Source organism: Gymnogyps californianus, chromosome 1, assembly GCF_018139145.2.
Source record: "Gymnogyps californianus isolate 813 chromosome 1, ASM1813914v2, whole genome shotgun sequence".
NCBI lineage: Eukaryota > Metazoa > Chordata > Aves > Accipitriformes > Cathartidae > Gymnogyps > Gymnogyps californianus.
In genome coordinates, this window is record NC_059471.1 from 154270313 (window position 1) to 154291057 (window position 20745).

The following is a 20745-nucleotide window of genomic DNA, read 5'->3' on the forward strand; positions in this document are numbered from 1 at the left end:
ACATTGCATTACTGACTTCACTGCAAAGCCAGAACAAAGTCTGTTTGCCATGTGCTTTGTGCACACCACCAGGCCCTTAGTCCTCTAGAGCTAAGGGCAAAGCTCTGAAACGGCATCCAGACCCAGCTTAACTGCTCTGTGCCATCCTCCTCCTCCTCGCACTGCTGCTGATTGCAGGCACGCAGGTCCACAGCACGTGTGTCCATAGCACGTGTGCACACACGCATGCAAGTGTCATACATGAGCCTCCTCACTAACCTGTTTCTACTCCCAGTCCTGCAGCGCAGCGTCCTGCAGAATCATGAAGCCTCACCATGGAAAAACCATGAAAACATGACAGCTGTAAGAGCTCACCAGTCTGCCCAGTGGGGTGGTTATTTGGAGAACAAAAATTTTTTGCACGTTCTTTATGTAAGTCCCTCAGCCAACCTCGTTTCTCAGCCCCTGCCACTCCACAAAACCACTCCCAGTTCCCTGGCAGCGGGAGATCATGCTGGAGCACATGGACCTGCCTCTCCACACCCTGTACCTCCTGCTCCCCAAAAGGACACTGGTGCTCCCAGTATCTGTCCCCTTACTCCACCAAGGGGACTAGCATTCACCAGAGTTGCCAGGAGCACTGTGTACCTCCACCATCTAACAACGGAGATGCCTTCAATCTGCAGCGTGTATTCTGCAGCATTGCCACCCACAAAATCCCCCTCTCCTGCTCTCATGGACTCAAGGACTGAAAAATCATCAGGGTGATGCCTTTGAATATCTATCAGACAGCCGTGTTAACTGTAATTTTGCAATTTCCTCAAGTATTTCTCTGAGCTTCACTGTTTTGAAGTCGATAGGTATTGAAAGGCTGTGAGCGTGATTCCAGGGTTAAGATTAAATAAAATCCCAAACACCAAAAACAACTCCTCCTCCTCCTCTCTTATGAAACACTCTGCAGAGTGAACAGAAGATGAAATGCTTTCCATTCATTTTCTATTTTTAAACCCACTTGTTAATGTTTCTTGGCTTTTTAAAACATCATTTGACTAGAGCTCTATTAATTACCCAGTGGTCTCAGCAGTATACATTTCTTCAGAATTTTTCCCCAAAGGACACTCCTCTCACTTTTAGCCTAGTTTGAAGCTTCTCCCTCTTAACTTCCAGAGAAGCTTGGTTTCTGAAGTTTCTTGTGCTTGTTTCTCCTGCCACAATTAATATCTCCTGTATGTATTAATTTAAAGATATCCACATAAAACAGTCAGGAAATATAAAATGGGAAGGCTTTATGTAGGTGATGTTTCCAGATCATCTCCAAAAACCCTGTCTCACACTGAAAAGCCTTTTCACAGGTTTTATTAGTTGTCCTCTTGTGAAATCTCTAACAGACCACACCTTGTTTTAAGAGAGCGCTTTGGACTACAAAACTGTCAGCCTTTGAAAACTCATGTCCTGGTGGATCTTCATAAACAGCTTAGCTTGTTAATGCTTAGACGTAAGCACTAATCTCTCTCCCTTTTATTGTGATGCAGCTTAGTACTCTACTGCTTTTCACCGTAAAGCTAATGTTGAAGACATAAACCAATTATTTTAGGAGTGAAAGTCTGCCATGGTGATTATTCCTAACAGTTACCAGATATGGCCTTGCTCCTCTGCCAACCACTAGCTTTTACCTTGAACTACCCTTCCTGCCACCAGTCATCTTCATGCCAGAACAAGCAGGTTAGGTCTCTTCCTCCCGCCATTTCTGCATTTCCCTTTTTTCCCCTCCAGATGTTTATAACTGCTGAATTACAGATAACTGTTAAAAAATACTGTTGGTTTTCATCATTTTCTATGCATCGTCATTTCCCACAACCACAGAATCTATAAAATTGCAGTTATGTCTTTACAAGATCACCAATGACTTCTTGATGGGCATTATTTTTTTCTTTGCCTTTTTTTTGATTTTCTAAAAAGGAAAAAAAAACCCTAGGACTTCAGCAAGACAGGTTTTAAGACTGGGGCAGCACCTGAAGTTACATTCCTACACGTGTATTGAGAAACATAAATAAGATGACCTGATTTTCATTTTGGGATACCAGAAAGCTCCAGATACTCACTACTGAAAAATAAGTGTAGTTTAAAAGGTTGGTTTGTTTGTTTTTAATAAACCTGAAATTATGTGGCTTTGAAGGGACCTCTGGAGACCATCTTGCCCAGCTCCTCATTCAGAGTATGGCCAATTTGGATCAGGTTGCTCAGGGCCTTGCCAAGCTCAGCTTTGAATATCTTCATGGATGAAGACTTCACAGCCTCTCTGGACACCTGTTCAAATGTCTGACCCACTCTCATGGTGAAAATGTTCCTAACACCCAACTGGAATTTCCTTTCTTGCAATTTGCAACCATTAGCTCTTGTGCTATCACTGTGTATCTCAGGAGTCCAGCTTTGTCTTCTCTGCACCCTTTCATCAGATAGCCACACACAGCAATAAGATCTCCCCTTTGCCTTTTCTCCAGAAGACCAAACAAAACCCACCTCACCCTTTCCTTACATATCATGTTCTACAGTACCCAGACTTCACGGAGGTCCTCATTTGACTCATTTGGTTTATCAGTCTCCATTTATCTTCAACAACCACAGATTCAGATACATGGAAACAAGTGTATTTCTGGCCCTTCTCCCATTTCTTTTTGATGAGCACTTTACTTCAAAATGTTTACAGTGCAAAGTTAGTAACTTCTGCTGAGCACAATTTCCCTATCTGTGGACAAGTTTCTTTATTCACAATGCCTGCAGACTTAAACAAATCCCTTCTGTGATTTCATTGTAGGTATATCAATTAGCAAAGAGTATTCACGTGCACCCTTAGTGCATCACCCCCCCATTAGGAACATTTCATTACTGCATCATCACGACAAACGAACAAGGGCTCGGTGCGTACTACCTTCGTTAAAGTTGTCATCGGTCGAGATGTGGGTCAAGGGAGACTGGGGTCGAGAGTCCCCACAGAGGGAGTAGCTGTGTTCTGCCTGGATGAGGGGTGCTGGGGATGCCGGAGACAGTTCCACCTCCATTATTTCATTCTTCTCAGACAAGAAGGGATCATTCAAGAGCTGGCCTAGGACATCGGGTGAAAACTCATCCAGGAACTCTGTGAAGTGCTGTGGAGACAAAAAGGGGAGGAAAAGTTTATCTCCTTGCCTGTCTGTCATGCCAACAACAGGAGAGCATTGATCAGAACAATTCCAGTATCTGCACCGGGTATCCGTGCCAGTCAGCAGCAGGATCTACCAGCCCTGCCTAACGACCTCCTCCTCCAACCACTACTTCAAGCTGAAGAGCTACAGCTAGAACAAAAGTCCTCTCAGAGGCATACATTACAACAGAAGAGCCTGTGATTAACTTGCAACGAAAAAGGAAAATAAAAGCATGGTAGTCATGTCCTGAAGCAGCCTCCTCCCCCTACCCCCCTCAAAGGTACTCACTACAGCACGCCACCAAAAAAGGGAAAGCACATTTCACCCAGACAGCGTGAAAGATCCTGCAGGATTTATCACCAGAACACTGTGTGTGGAATAGAATATATTGGGTTAATGTTCACTAAAGCAGAGAAGAAAAAGGAAACACACTCAGACACAGACTCCAACACCACGTATGACTATTTTAGCTGCACAGAACATACAGCACCCTCTTAGGAAAACAGGTCCATGCACGTCCTCAGCCAAGCAATTAACACATTTGCTATAAAACGGGTTTCCTGGATAATTTATGTATCTATTTTAGAAGTCGCATTCCACCTAGGACTAGAGCCCACATCCAGCTTCTAGGCCCCAGAGCTAAAGCTCCTGACAGCCGGTATTAATTACCACTTTATCTATTACACTGAATTCATTACAGCGCATGTTATGGCTGTATGTAGTAGGATAACTTTGTGTTTGTTTCTTATTCAAAATGAGCACAAACCAAATCTTGTCATCTACTTCCTTGAGACTCCAATGCAGTTCCCATCAATAACCAAAAACTCTGCATCTCTTCTCGGTTTTGTTTCCAATGTCAGAAGACTACATCTTTGACAGACCAAGAAACTGCACTGCAAGAAACCATTCCTGCTCATCTCATTCACACAAAGAATTCTATTTTTGTACAAAAAATTTGTACAATGAATTGTAACGAGCTTTTCCAAACAATCAGGCATTATCTACCATCTTATATAGGAGTCTTTGTCGATTGGGGCATGATCCTACAAAAGTCCAAGTCTGTTTGATTTGCTCTGTTTTTGCAAGCAGTATTGATCTTGGCTCTTCATCTTGCTCTCTCCTACAGAAACAAACACTGAAATTCAAGATTCGGCTTCCTGCAGGCTAAATTAAGAATTAAACAAGTCAATATTGTATAAGCCCATGAGGGAAGCGGTGTGCTCACACCCCCATGCATGCACAATTCACAGCTCCAGCAGCACCTGTGGCCTTGAAGCCTGATGCTGGAAAACACTGAGCACAGCCGGCTCTCACAGAGTCCCCTGGAAGTTTGAGCGCCTCTTCCAAGATGCTCACAAATGCTAACTGTGCCTTCTTTCAAAATTAATAAGGCTTCAGTCAATTCTGACTGACACTGAGGAAAAGAAAATATTTACTAAACATAAGGCAACAAACAGAGGACCACAGTTGCTATGCTGGAATAGCAAGCTAGCTAAAGTAAAGCCTTTACAAATGGCAAAACAGATTTGTAGCCTCATATTTACTTACTGTAAATGATAACACTACTAAACAAACTCTCAGATGACTCAGCAAGAGGGTCACGACCGCCTTAGAAAGCCTTTTTTATTTTGATACCCAAGGACTCACTAGCACTTCACATCCAGGGCTGCCTCCCAACATCTGCAAGGGTAAAAGGATAAACTACAATTCCCTACTATGCAAAGAAGAAAGAAAAAGGATGCTCAAAACTAGTTGAACACCCTGGTGCATCAATAAAGACACTGAGTAAAACAGGGTAGGCAGCCAATGAAGTGTAAACAAGGGACAGAAATGCTTCCCAACCACGACAGAAGTTAAGGATGAACCTATAAAAAAGAAGTGCCTTTCTTAGGGACAATTTTTTTCCCCGCAGTCTACGCACTACTTTTCATTCTGGCTAATGGAGAGACCCAATTATATTTGTTTGCATATTTTCCTAAAGCTGGCTAGAACATTTCCCTCTTTCTAATTCTTGCATGCGTTATTTTGATTGATGACTAGCAGATGCTGAAATAGAGCTGCTACAGTATTTGTACCCTGGTTTCTACACACAGCTACGTTTTCACCAGCATCATCCACTCTGAGGATGTCATCCTTGAAAATATCATACCTAAGTCTTGACTTAGTCTGACACTATTTAGATGTTCTAATTTAATAGACTCAACTGAAAGACAAAATGACCACAGGCTACTGGGCTATTTTTGGCAAATTCACAAATAAAGACTTCTATTTGCCTTCTGTCTATTACTGCTTTTATATGGAAGAAATTCATATCAAATGTTATTTTACTTCTTCCATTTGATTAAAGTTAGGTATGTTTTATATATATATATATATTTTTTTTTTTTTCCCCCCCCGAATGGGGAATTTTCCTAAAACCGCTTCAGGAAAAGCAAAGAAGGAAACAAACATTCAACTTCTCAAAACCAGAGAGAAAGAGGACCTTAGGGTGGGGAAGGATGTTCAACATGTTCATCAGCATTTGTGCTTTCTCCTTTTCACATGCAGCTGCAAAGCAGCAAGCTGTGAGGAAGAAAAGAATTTGCATTTACAACAGAATTGTCTGATGGCAAATAAATGGTCAATCAGTTTTAAAAATTATTCTCTAGTTTCATTATAATTTTTGATCTTATTTTTAATGGTCTGTGATATAACTTTGAATACGAGTCAATAGAGAAGCCTCAAACAATTGCCACAGGTCAGACTGCACAGCTACTGAACTCCAGAAACAGACAATTTTAGGGATCTGGACTTCTCACTCAGTGATTACAAAAAAACACCACCACTTGATTTACAGGAATCTTTCATATGTTATACACGTCTCTACTACAGTGAACGCTTAAAGCTAGCTCGCTTTGATTTCTCCCCTCCCCCTTTAGAAAACAATTGTCTCATTGAAAGTGGCTCCATTTGCCTAGAAAATTAAAAAAGAAAAGGTATCTGAGCAGCAGCTACAGCAGAAACCATCTGGGAGCAGTTAGGCCTCCAGCTCCTCGAAACTTCCACCTACACCTAAGCTGCTCCCTCTGTCTTTTCAAAGCACATTCTCCCACTGCCAACCCTCCTCCTCCTCCTCTCCGTGCTCCCCACTCTGCTTCCGCATGCACCTTAGCGGTCATCAGCCACTTCCAGAGCTGGAAAGCAACAGAATAACCCTCAATTCCGATACGGCAGCAACCACCCCTGCACTCAGGAACAAGAAAGGGGAATTTAGGGAGGAAACTGAGAATTTTACCCTTAGAACCTGTATAGATATTTGCTTGCAAAAGAAAGAAATTCTTTGTCTGTGGCTTTCAGTTTGGCATCTTTCACCCCGAGAGTTCACCTTTAAAAAAAAAAGAGAAAAGAGCACTTGCATTGAAAATGTGCCTTTTTTTCTTCTTTTTTTGTTTTTAATACCTCTGTAGACAGCTCCGTTGCCAGCTTCCTGCTATCCTCACACCCCACTGGCAGCCACAGCACTAACTGCAGACATGTGTTGGTACAAGGAGTCTGCTTGAATTATTAAACTATTCTCTCTACATAGCAAAGAGATGTGTTCAGCTGGGATTTTAACCTCTGTAAAAAGTCATGGATTTAGGACAGATGTAACCTTATCTTCCACTTCCCCTTCCCCCAGAACCTTGAAAAGACAAACAAAACACCAGCACTCCTGTTTACAGAGAGAAAGTACGCTGCAGCCCCACAGAGTTTCACCACCAATCTGGCTGGGGATTTGCTCCCACCGATAACCCGGGTGCTTTTGGGGAACACAAAACACCTACAGACATCACCCCATGGTAAGCAAACAGAGGAGAGGTCTTATATCCGGGTGCGCAGCGGATTTTGGATAGCTCTTCTAAAGTAGTATTTGGCTGCAGACCAGCTGGGCCATGGGCTGCAGCTCTCCACAGCATCTGCCTGTTCCTGCCAGACAAAGGCCCTTTTCTCCAGCTCCACCTAAGGGACAAGGCTTTTTTTTTTATTTCTTGTCTGATCAAATGAACATCTCTGAGTAAAACAGAGACTCAGGTTTTGCTAGGTACATGGCAGTGCTGACTTCTCCACCCGATGACCTGAAGCCAGACGAGAGCAGCACTAGCCCCAGTTTCTAAAGATGTGACATTATCATGACTAAAAATGAAACAGTTGTGTTCAGAAAATTGGCTTTCTAAGAACTCACTAAAAAAGGAACGAAGAGAAGTCAAGAGTCCCAAATGACACTTCATAACTATATTTAAATCATTAAACAAGTGACAGGCTTTGCTGAGCCTGGAAAATGCACTGTGTCAGCTGCAAGTCCCACACACCGACCGTAGCAGCACAATCCACCCTTTCCAGCAGAGCCACCTCAGAGGGGAGCTGCAGCAGCAGCACCCTGGCACACTGCAAAACAAGCCCTGCTCTCCAATGCATCACACATGCAATGTGCCGGGGTGAGAACCACCCATGAATTCAAGATATTCCCCTCCTGCGAGTTAATGGCTCCCTCCTGGCTCGCCCTGAGGTCTCCCCATCCTTGAGGGATCAATCCTCCCTCCACAAGAGGAAGTGCCCAGGTGGGAACATCCCTTCTACCCAACAGGCACTCATGGGATAAAAATGAAGCCCACCATCTACCCATAGGTACCCATAGGTACAAAACTGCCTGATATTTACCTCTTGTAAGGCTTGAGCAGCAATAATGGGGGGTGGGGGGCAAGGACTGCACCCTCACTTCTGTATCAAAGGAATCAGAGTCCATGTAATGTACAAGGCAATGCTCCTGGAGAACATGAGGAAAGAGGGGAGAAAGAGGAGACCACAAACCAGCCGCCATCCGTGGGGAAGTAAACATGCACCACAGGCATGAATTTGCCCCCTCTTTCCCCCCTGCAATTTCCTCTCACATTAAGATAACAGGGAGAAAAGGGAGTAATTTCTTCAGCAGCTCTTTTGTGGTTTGCATAAACAAAGGTGCGTAGGAGATAAAACAGAAAATATCACAAAAGATAGCACCGTTTCTAGCTAATAGCATCAAACAGATCAAGAAGTGTGGCTACATGGAGATACCATCTCCTCTTCAAGGAACCAAGCACACATTTCACTGACATCTGGCAGCTGCTTATATGGTAGCTGAGGAGGTCTGAGTAGGAGTCACAGCTGCTAACAAAAGGCTTCAAGCTCTGGGGCATCCAGGCAAGCCGCCAGTTGTTAAAGATGGCACATACGTGCTGGTCAGCCTTCATGGGTTGAGCTCTAGACTTGATTGCATGGCCAGAGCTGTAAAAGGCATCACGCACCTCACAATCAGCTCTGCCTAGGTTTGCAAGTGCAGCATCGACCCATAGGGGCTTGGAGCAGAGACATGCCCTTTTTCGCTAATGAAGAACCGTGCCTAGAGATGCTGCTTGTGGAGGACTGCACACACAAGCCTACCAATGATGACAACGCAGCAGAGAAGTCCGTGACTTTCTTCATGCCCAACTCTAAGGTTAAACCCCAAGGCACAGGTTAAAAAGCTTCCTCAAGGCAGGTGTTTTCTTCCCAGACATGTTGCTAGTGGTGCTGTTGACTTTCCTGTTGCAAGTTTATCAGTGAGGGACTGGAGGTGTCAGTGCACACCAGCTTCCAACAACCAAGACAACTGTTCTCAATACTCACTGGCACTTGGGCATCAGTTAATTTTCAGAGATTCAAATGCAAATTCTGCAGATTTTCAGGTACATCACTTCTCTCAAGTTCTTCCCTTTCCAGAAATCCTTTATGTTTGCAGCAAGGAAGCTGGCCACCACTCACTCTTCTCCAAACTCAGCCACAGCTTGTATCGCGTGGTACTCATCTTTGTCAGCTTTGAGAAGAACTAGCGATGGAGCTCCTGTAGCCTCACCTCTGCAATTCACTCACATATGCCCTGCAGAAACAGAAGAGCTCCTCTACTGGCATGGGGTGTGTTGATACATCACTGTTACCACGCACAGATCCAAGCTCCTGCTGTGTTGCTCTTACAAGGGTGAGAAACAAAGGACAGCCTGGCAGCAATACAGTATTTTTCCATAAGATCGATTCCAAAGATGGGGGCTGTAAGAGAGACCAACCCCACAGAGTCATTCACCAACATCCCCACAGAGAGAAAGAGTGCAAGAGCTGCACCCTATACAGTTTGATATGCCAGGGTGCTTACCTTTGGTATGCATTAATTTGGGGGGGGTGGGGTACACCAACTATATTTGGCAGCAAATATTTGAAAAAAATAATGCAACCACATCTGAAATAGCTGAAATCTGATCTGCCAAGAGACCCCTTAGACAAACCACAGTATTAAGCATATGCAACTGCAGGCACATCTAACTGCTTACTCTTAAACAGGACACAGAGATCCTCCCTCTCAGCCTGATGAAGGACCAAAATAGCTGGAAGAGCTTTCTGATGGCAGGAAAAAGTCTTAGATGCAGCCACAGCAGAGAACAGAGAGACTGAGGACTGTAAACAGTCCTCCAAGTCACGCCTAAAACATGCTGACAACACAGCAGAGCGGTCTACGCTACCCTCGCTTATGTACCTGCCAAAGGCAAACAGAGGGAACCTCAGATTTCTAGGTGTTTATCTTCTGCAGTGTAAAAATCAAAACCAAGATGCAGAGAAATAGTTGCTCAATTATTTTACTCTACTGTGAAATTCTTTACTCTCTAGTTATTAACTACACTGAAATTACCTCATTTGTGGGAGGATATGAAGGGTAACATGAAATTGGTATTTGAAAACAGCAAAGAGATCCACTATAACAGCAGATATGATCATTTGGAGTCTCACACCAGCAATTACTCATTTTAAGGATTAAAATAAAAATTTGGATGGATGAAAAAAATCCACTAAGTGAATAACATTCAGGTTGTGTCAACAGCAAAACAAATGCCAGGAAATACAGAGCTAATAGATTTACATGGTAGTTAAATCTGCACATCTTCCCAACTTGCTCAGGTTACACAGCTGGAAATGCTGAAGTTCATGCTGAGCAAATCTTATAATCCACCCCATTATGCATACATGCATGCACACACTTCCATTGCAAATACTCAAGTATTTCCAACCCACAATCAGGAAAGAAGAGATGTATTTATTTTTAACTAATTGAGGGGAGTTTTCAAGAACCATGGCCTTTTCAAGGCCTTTCCTTGTTCCAAAATATTCTTTCAATTTCCTTAAACCCACCACCCCCCCCCAAAAAAAGTATTTTGGATTTAAAAAGAGAATTAAAAACAAAACTAAACTCAATAATAACTAGGACTAAATATGGGTTGAAATAAAAAAGAGAAAAAAAAAGAAGCCCTTGTGCAGTTGAGGCAAGGGTGAGAAACAGCCTTGAAGTTCAGTGTCTCTTAAGCCCACGGTCTGCAAGCAGAGAAAAGGATGCTATTGCTCATTCCTAGCCCAAGCCTCTTGGGAGTCATATAAAATAGGAAAATCCTTCTCACATTCCCCTGCCCTTCCCCCAGTGCATAGTTGTTGGATCTAGTCTAACTTTTCAATAGGCTGGGCGTATGTTTTGCTATTTCCCACCCTCTGCCCAAAAGAGCCAAAGTCAGAGAGGAGTGAGTCATGGGGGCCAGAGCACCAGAGCGGTGAGTCAGAGCTGGAAGCCCTTCAACAAGGCTCCCCCCATCTGGGTCCCTGCCTGAGACCTCAAAATACATTATTAATTCTGTGTTGCAAGCAAGCGTCTGGATTATGCTCTCAGGTCACATGCATTCATCTTTTGTCTTGGCTACTTATTTTTTTTCCCCCCTTATTTTTTTTTTGCCTCTTACACCAGGCTCACTGGTATGCACTTCATTTGTCTCCTAAGTCAGCTCTCAGGCTGCCAGCTTGAGCAGCAGAACCACAGAAAACTGAAACTCTCCATCATTTCTCCCCATGCCCTTCTCTTCATCTGGTGAGCAGCAGGGTCACAATTCTTTACCACCAGTGATTGTAGAGGCTGCAAGACAAGCCTGACTGACAGGTCCACCTTTCACGAGCCTCCAAACCACCAAGAGTAGGGGCAAGCCTCTCCCTGCCACCTCCAGCTAGCGTGACTCACCCTAGACAGAGAGGGTAGCTCATCTTCCAAAACTTAGTCATTGGTGTCTCCAATGATTTTTGGCACCCAGGCAAGATACTTAAAAGAGACCAGTTATGTTACTAAAAACTATCTACAGAAGAAAGGAATATATGCAGTTGTTTGGGTTTTTTTGCCCCAGCTATGCTCCAGGCATGCAATGCCAGTCATAAATATTTGTTGTGAGATAATATTAATTTGCTGGGTTACGCCCCAGGTACACCTACAGGCTCTTTGGAAGGAACTTGCATTTACCGCAAGTTTTACATCTAACCAGTGTCTTCTGGGTAACTACCCAGTGTTTAGCCAAAAAATAAGCAGTGAAAGAAAGTTTTCAGACAAGTTGAAACCTTTGTGTACGAATTTTACAACTCACCAGTGGGCATTTATGGTCTTGTTTGCTGCCCAAGAGCTCGGCAGCAGGGATAACACATTCTGTTGTTGCACAGCTGGTTTAGCTTATGGCCACTTTTGAAAGAAAACAGTTACTCCAGTTTCTTCTTGAACGCATGCAGATAGATCTTAACATTATAGCAGTGTTTTACAACATTTGGGCGCACTGCACTTGGTTTCATTTATCATCTTCCCTAACCATGGAAATGGGAAGGGAGGAAAGCAAAGAAAATTCATCTCAGTCCTCATGTAACAGCATCCCTTGCCGAAGGGCATTTGTAAATCTGTAATCTGTCCCTTTGTAAAGGGCACAGCCAGCACGATTCCTGTATTTTAAACAGAATCTACTAGTCTTGCACCCATTTTAGAGATCACAGAATATCTCCAGTTGGAAGGGACCCATAAGGATCACCAAGTCCAACTCCCAGATGACTTTATGGATATAACAGGAGGAAAGGATAACCAGGGAGAGAAGTCAGAAGTCACAGGGATTGTCCAGCTGGCCTACATGGAGACAAAACCCTCTCCTCAAGGATGACCAGCACCACGCAATTCAGAGACGATTACTTAAAACAGAGATGCTGTAACCTGCCCTGCAGGCCAGCAGCAGTTTGCTCATCTGCTCACCCTGCAAGGTCTCATCACAGTTCCCACATGTTAAGCAGTACTTGAAGCTGCCAGCCTCTGCCCATGGGCACAACCTCCCAGAAACATAACCATCCCAGTAGGCATGCTGTGCTGGGATGCCGTTAGGAGGGCCTAAAAAATCGTAATTTCTCGTCTGTGTTCCCATTAGCGCAAGGGGCCTCCTGCAGAATGCAGATGCTCTCCAGCTCAGCTGTTTCGTGTTTGAAGTGTTCGCAACAGCCTCCTCCCTGAGGACCAAACCAGTATCTTTCAAAGGAGGATCTTAAATTAGTCTGAGCAGTGTAGGTAGGAAACAACAACTTCTGCTCTGTCAGCAGCACTCACTGCATACTCTGGCTTGCCACTCCTGACTGACAGGACATTTGACATTTAAAATAAAAATCGCTATTTTCTTCTTCAATGTTACTTCTTTAATGGCTGCAAAGTTTAAATGGCAGGGTTCCAGCTTGCAGGAGTGATTGTTCCTACTTTTTCCTAACACTGGCTGCAAACCTACACACTACCCATCAAAATTCAGCTCTTAAATTAAAGCTGTCTTGTTATTATAAAATAAGTAAGGCTTTACTATCAGTATTGGCAGCTTAAGGAGAGATTGGGCATTTTATTTCACTAAATAGTAGGTTTTGTTTTACAGATTTATTTTTAGTACTGGGGGGTTCTGCTGGGTTGGTTGTTTTTTTGTTTTTAAGAGTAGAAGCATGGAAGCTGAGGCTTGAAAAGAAAGGAGACAAACTTAAGCTCCTAAATGTTTTTTTAAGCGGTCTTAATTTTTGAAGAGTCAGACTATCTCTTCAAGTACCTAAATGCAGACTCCCTGAGTTGATTATGGAAAATATGAATTAGCTTTTATAAATGCTGTCTAACATTCATAGATATAATGGTTAAAATTGCAGATGCGTGTAAAGTTTTAAAAAGAAAAAACACACCACACACATACAACCCTTTCTTGAACTCAGAGACAGGTGCTTGAGCACAAGGGAAGGAGAGAAAAAAAAATGGAGTGGTTTTACAAAACAAATGTGAAGAAATCATTAGGTCATATCACCTTACCCAGGAGATGAACTCCCCTGCCTGATTCAGAGCTCAAGGATCAGCACCCTTTGGCTAGCAATGACCGTAGCTGCCACGGGTTTTAGACCCTGCCCAGCAGAAACTGCTGCCCCCTCTATCATACAGATATCTGCTATCAGGGCAGAAAGAAACAACACTGGCAGGACTTTGTGTTCAGTGCTGCTGTCGCTGAGCGTTACACATTAAGTACCATGCACTAAAAAAGTCAGTTTGATGTCAAATCCTGTTCCAGCATGTGATCTCACCAGATAGTGGAACAAATGACTACATTAAAGAACCCCTTTCCAGTAAATAAGGCCTATACCTTGCTTTCAGTAGAAACATCCTGGGTTTTGATCTGACACCTCTCGCATCCTTCCCATAAACTTGCACTAAGCCCAAACACTGTGGATGCATGCAGAACTGATACTTTGCAAACAGCATGTATAATCAAAGACTTCCCATCCCAGACTGTCAAAACGTTTCCAGCTTGCAACTTTGCAGCATGCTTCATGTCAAACCAGCTACTGCCCCAGGAAGCTAAGGAAGAGTGGGAGCAATAGTGCTTGATGATGACACCACGGGGGAAGAACTTACCTACCTTGTAGCTGAAGCTGTGACACTAGAGCTGCTTTGGATGAGCCAGCCCTGCCCAAACCCATCCCACAGCAAAAAGCCTTGCGTTTTGAAGCCACCTCCAGTGGTCCTCCGTACCACGAGATGGATACTTCAAGACGCCCACGTTGCACTTGTACAGCCTTAACTCTGCAGAAATTCACACAAGAACCCACAGAAATCGTTTTGGCACCTCATTTTGTATGGACCAGTACCTCCCTCAGCACTGGTACTTTGGCACCCTCCGCCTGAGGAAAGATGCATTTCATTTTATGTCACCACAAGAGTGGTGGGGGTCACTTGGTTTTTACTCGTGTTAAAGGCAGACCAGTTTGTTTTGAAGCTCTACTAAAAGCTGTAGAGAGAAAGCAAACAAGGAGACAGGATGTGAACAAGATCAAATAAATATATACTCAAAAGTATGCGTAGCATTCGTCTAGACAAATTATTTTAAGATACCCCATACTTGAGAGCCGGTATTCCAATTTCCTATGACAAGTCTTTAGTCACAGCACCAGAAAACATCACTTTAGTCAAGTTCATAAAAAAAATAAAAAATAGAAGTGGTACTGGATTAAGGTTCAGGACCCAAAACAGCAGTAGATGGAAACATCTGTATCCTAAGACCAGGTCTTAACAAAAACAAAAATCAAAGTTGTGCGCTTAGTTCTCCTCGGTGCTTCTTTCCAGAGATGCAGTGACTACTTGAACAGCTTATTTAGCAACATGTGTGCTGGCTCTCTCCCCTCACAAGTCCTTGTAATATAGGGGAGACTTTCAAACCGGCATTGCCTTCATTTGCCTGTGAACAGGCATTTCAGCTTCTTTCACTAGCCTTCCCCCATTCAAAGCACTCCCTTCCTTCATCTGTACCTCCCTCTGTACCTTCCATTTCCAGACCTTTGCTCCCAAGCAGGTGAAAGAGAGGCCTAAGCTACTCATCACCTTGCAGGACATAAAGAAGATCAGCAGAATTGGGAAGGAAGCCACAAGCTGCAGGCAAAGACCCTGGAGGAGCAGAGCCAGAAGAGCAAGGGTGCAGAGGGAAAGCAACAGGAGGAGGAAGGAAAGTCCCAGTGCTTGGGAAGGGATAAAATAAACCTACAACAGATAAGCAGCATATTAAGGTTGTGCAAGAACTTCCTCCATCCCCAGTTGCGTATTTTTGCCAAGTGTCACTGACTTTTGTGCCTTGCCATTTAAAACTGCCCATCCTAAAGTGGTGATTCTCGCAACTGCTATGGAGTTACCCTTGTTTATTCTTCCCCACCCAAAAGGCAGGTTCAAGAAGGAAAGGAGACTCAGTGGGGGGCCAGCACTAGACTCCTGCGTCCCCGAGTCAGCGAGATGGAGGCACACTGCTGCGGGAGCGGTGCCAGTGCACCGTCGGGCAGCGCAGCCCTACCCTTCTCCTGCAACAAACATTTCCTCCAGCCCATGCTCTGCAGTCCTAAAGAGATGGTCAAGCTCTTCAAGCTGCCCCCATAAAACAGAGGATCAAGAGAACCTGAGAGAAGGTCTTTAACCAAGAAAGCATCAATGTTGATTGTAAATCATTTATGAACATTTCAGCACATGCCTAAAAACCAAAAACAAAACCCCTGCCATCTCACCACAGCAGGTGAAGAGAAAGCCACACTGTGAAAACAACCCTGCTTACCATGGAAACTTATAAGTATACATATTTGGGCTACTGGAAGAAAGGAAAAATTACAGAGAATTAACATACATCAGAACCTAGAAAACAAGAAAGAGTTAATAGAAAATACAATTCAGAGGGAAAAAAGATTGCTTCTGAGTTTGTCAGGACCCAGAAGAATGTTAATTATAGATCAGGCCATCGCTTGGCTGCAGTTATTTGGTGGGGCAGGGAGGAAGATCAAAATGTTTAACTGAATATTCCTAGGAGGGGGCGGTTCTGAATTACTGCTCTTTATATGAGAACAGATGATACAGCCATCCCACAGGATGGTAATGAAATGATTTTCATCCCAACAATAACGGAAGAGAATATAAAACCAACAGCGACTCAAAGCTGGCCATTTTAATTAGCAGACCTAGAAAACCTCCATCTGAAAAGTCTAAACAGAGCTTTTAAGGAGCTCTTCAAACTATTTTCAGTATAAGACAATACTGATGGACTGTAAAAAACTATATGAAAATATTTAAGTGTAAACAAGGCAACCAAAGTAACAGCAAGTTAACCTACCTACTGTTCATTCCTGACTAAGGGAAGAGATGGAGAAGGGAAGAGAGTAGTTAGAGTCCAAGAAAAAAAGGGAGAGAAATCTAATTTATGTTTATAATTCCACAATAACTGATAATCTAGCTTCTCAAATTTTATCTCTTTTTGTAATAATATTACAAGCTTAATACACCTTGTCTCTCATAAGGCAACTGACTTGGTGCTATACAAAACGAAGCCAGAGTGATATGAAGTCAACATGCCACATTCAGTGTGATAAAGAAATAAGAAATCTCCAGATGCAAAACACAAATCAGCTGATTGCACCACATGTTTTCAGTGGGTTCCCACAGGGTTCAGTTCTTCGCCCCACACTCTAATATTTTATCAATGATCTGAGAGGAAAAGTCACCACCACTGAAGTCTGCAGATAACGCAGCATCAGCAGGACCAATGAGTAATAAAAAGGTCAGGTCACAAAACCAAAACACAGAGTACTCGGTAAGCAGCCATAAACAAGTGACATGTTTTAAATAAAGCTGAAGGTTAAAAAAAAAAAAAAAAATCTTATTGCTGCAAACAAAAGGTGCCAAGTCACGCTCAGGTGACTGACAATCAGAAGCAGAGATCTCAAAAAGGACTTGGGACCCTGGGAGAGATGTGGCTGAAGGAATATCTGTGGGACAGGTACCGCAAGCGCTGCGCGCACGAAGGAGGGCCTGGGGAGGAATTACTGCAGATGCGTGCTCACACTCCGAATGCGAGAGACCCCTTGTTGCACCCCAGGTCGAGCCCCTCAGCCAGAGCATTAAGGTCTCACGGAGTCCCAGGAGCAGCTGAGCACTGGGGACCCTTGCACGGCCATCCCGTGCTGTGGGGCCAGTGCCAGGCTCACACAGCCAAAGAACAGCAGGGAGGTAGTGGTACTGCAGAAATTTTGCCTTTTTTATTTATTTAGGGGTTTTTTATTGTTGTTTATACTTGTTTCTGAAATGAGGCTTCATATTTGAAAGAAGTTGCCCTGTAAAGCTCAGCTCCCAGCTACAGCTTTGTATTACAGCCTCATGCCAATCGCACAACCCGCTGCACAAGTCTGTGTCCCCTGCACAACCCAGAGTACACAGGTTTGAGGACTTCAGAAGACACAGGGGTGTGAAGCAGGAATTAATTTTCTTCATGCTTATGGTGGATGTAGCTGCTACTGGCCACAGCCAGGCTCTAATCCTATACTGCCAAATTCCAAAAAAAGGATGTTGAACAACTGGAGAAAGTTCAGAGAATCACAAGAATCACTGCAGAGCTGGAAATCCTGCCTCAAAACAAAAGCAAGTAACAAAAGAAGAAACCAATGTATTCGACTTGTCAAAGAGGAAACGAATGCAGAACATGAACTTTCTTTAAGTACTGAAACGGGGAATAAGACTTGGAGAATGGTTCTACCAGCTTGCAGCTAAGTTTATAAGCTGAAGCCAGATCCATTCATCGTGGTTATAAAGGGTCACAATATTAAGGGAGAACAATCAATCATGAAGGAACAGCATGAATTCTTTGACCCAAGCCATTCTTAATTGAAGACTGGAGGTTTCCCTACAAAGATATGCAGAAATTCAAACAGGAAACAATCTGGGGAAGTTTTATAACTCATGATTTACATAAGGCTAAACTAATTAATCGTAATTGTTTCCTTTGGCCTTCTTGCAGCAAAACAAGGCTGTTTACTAGAGTGGCAGCATGTTCTGGAGAACCCGATACAAACCCGGAGTTGGGAAACCTGCTGATGCTGTTTTGCATTCCTATATTCCAGATAACTCGATATCCTTATCAGGAAGGCAGCCGGGGAACACAGTTCAAGAATCTAGGCTTAAGATCAAAGGTTGTTCACATTAGACACAACCCACCCGTTCACAAGCAAGCTCCAAACACAGCGCTCGATAAACTTCAAGTGGCCGGCACATCCTGCAGCACTAGCCCATTGAAAGCCTTTTCCCTTGGTTTATTTTTAAGGCTGGGTTCTCAAGCCCTACTGCACAAGTGAGTCAGCTTTCCTCCCCGCACCTGAGCTGGGCTGGTGAGGGCTGCGGACACCCCAGCACCCGCTGGGAGAGGGAGTCCCTACTGCCTGCCATCACCCCAAGAGCTGCACCTCAGTAGAGAGCTGGGAGAAGGTCACAGAGGAAAAATTTGTCAGGCTTGCATTGGACTTCAGGGTTTCTCAATCAGAGACTGAAAACACAAACACCCAGCAACACCCACGCATGTAAACTATTCCCTATCCTTTTCATACGTATCTGTTCCTCAGGAATGGAGGGGCAGCTGTAGTGATGCCAAAGCACAAGCAAAGGCCTGCGACAAACTGCAAGCACTCAGAAGCACGCAGCGTCGTGATCGTTTTCAGAGTCCACGCTTAGTTTCCAAACAAACCACATCCGATAGATGGCTGATTTCAGTGGTGATGGGAGATTCCCCATGAGCCCAGGCGAGGGGAATGCCGGGGTGTGGGGGGGAATTAAAACGGAGCTTCCACGTGGACTTCAATAGAAGCCATTTAGCAGTTGCTTATTTCCAAGTCTCTTTTACAATGTCTCCTAGTTAGCAAAGCTGCATGTGTCTGGGCATCTCCTCCATGGCCTATCATCCTTTCCAAATGCCAAGTCTGCAGTAGCAGAAGGCTGCCCATAGCAGAGATATTAGAGGCAAGTTACTTTATTCTTGCTTTAAACCTGAGAAAGAGCACAAACACAAGCATGTAGTATGCAACCCCATTCAAACACACAGAGAGAACAAGGTAACTTGGGCTCTTATTTTATGTTAGAAAAAAGCTTCCTTTTTTTTTTTAGTTTGATAAAGAAAAACATTAAAAACAAACAGCGGACAGAAAGGAAGGAGAGGGAGCATTTAAAGGAAAGGAGGAGTTTTATCCTGTTTTAAAGATTAATTACAAGATTAATCCCACCAGGCAATGCTAGTTTCTGGCACTAAAGCAGAAGGGTGCTCTAGCCAACGCCTCCAGCCAACACATACGCACGCACCCCTGCACAGCATCTTCCCAGTCCACATCCCTCAAACACTAATTCACAAACAAAGCTGCTTTCACTTGCAGCACTGCAATTTAATTAATTGGATATATTGAGCGAGTGCGCTGTGCGGTGCGGAAGACGACTCTCCCGAGACTGCCAAAAAAGCCTGCCAGTGTCCCGGGGATAGAGACGGGCGGAGGGAAGTTTCAGACATTGCATAAGCACAGGCACACGTAATCACTCATTCGCACTATCCCGGCCAATGCTAACTCAGACCCTTGCGAGCCACAGCCAAGATCTACTCGAGCTATGCAGAGGCGATCAGGTGCCCGGTGAGCAGGCAGAGAAGGGAGGGAGAGGCCCAGCCTGGGGGGGTGTGTGTGGGGAAGGACATGGGGCTTGCTCACAGACGCTTGTCCCAGAACGTAGCTAGTGTGAGCCCCGAGCCTCCAGAGGCCCCTCGGCCCCTCCTTGTGTAACCGTTACCCCAGAGCTTAAAAGAAGGAAAAAAAAAAAGTGTTTTTTCCAAGCCCTGTCAACATTGGTGTAAGGAAAGAAATACGGCCTTGTGGTTAGAGGGCCAGTCAGAAGCCAGACACGCCGTGTGCTGTCCCACACCACCTGAGCGGGCCCAGGCCTCTTGTCCCCTGGCGCAAAGGCGCCCTTTGCCTCTTCATTCCACATGCCTAAGGGCAATAACAAAGTGATACTCTCCTATCACGAGGGATTTCAAGGATAACGGCATGGAAGATTGCATCACATTCAATGCCAAGATTATCAGGATCATAAAAACGCTGAAGAGAGCTGGGACATAGAGGGAGCCCCTTGTTGCAGGGCACGGTGCTGGATGCTGCGCCGAGGCCTGGAGAGAGGAACCCACACAGCCACTTCAGGCTTTGAGGGCTACCGAGAGGTAAAGAGCAAGCTCAGGAGCTCAGAAAGCACAATTAGTGTTCAAATTTCAGGTGTCATGATTTCTTCCGGGCAGCCTGTAAGCCTTCTGTGGTGTATGGCCACGTGAAACCCTGGCTGCTGAGCACCAAGCCAGCACAGCCCCCCGCATTACGCAGCTCAAGCGGAGAGCACCTGAGAGGGGGAAAACACTCTCCCGGAGCTAAATGAGTCTGTTCAGCTCTAGGGAAACACAGGTACATCGCCAGAAAAATAATCGGGGGAACCTTGTACTGCTTATCAGCAATGCATAACTCCAGAGCCAGTTAAGGCTATATATACACAGAGATATATACGTGTGTGTGTGCATGCTTGCGTGTCTGTGTGTATTAAATATAGCTCAGTTTTTTAATATGGCGCCGTTGACTGCGGAACAGTTCGGATGAGCATCTGCTACAGACCATCTGGACTGGGAGGAAGGGAGAGCGAAACGCTATGGGACTCTTGAGGAATTTGAAACTTGCAGCGGATTTTACACAGAAAACTGTTGCATAAGGTACACCGACAAATGTGTGATATCAGGAAGGTTCTTTAACTAAAAGAAGAAAAAAAAGAAAGAGGAGAAGTGATCTTGAAACTGCTGCTTCCTGCGGGGGTTGGAGTTGGCTACAAGCGATGGTACTGACCTCA

General features: G+C 44.3%; 1 protein-coding gene across 2 annotated transcripts in view; it reads right to left on the minus strand.

The window, feature by feature from the left end:
• The window catches only part of CREB3L2 (cAMP responsive element binding protein 3 like 2), an 80484-nt gene that overhangs the window by 33584 nt on the left and 26155 nt on the right, over positions 1–20745 (minus strand). For both annotated transcript variants that reach the window (XM_050915192.1, XM_050915193.1), the window contains exon 2: positions 2909–3125. In XM_050915192.1, the coding sequence (XP_050771149.1) occupies positions 2909–3125 (217 nt within the window). The remainder of the gene's footprint in view (positions 1–2908; positions 3126–20745) is intronic.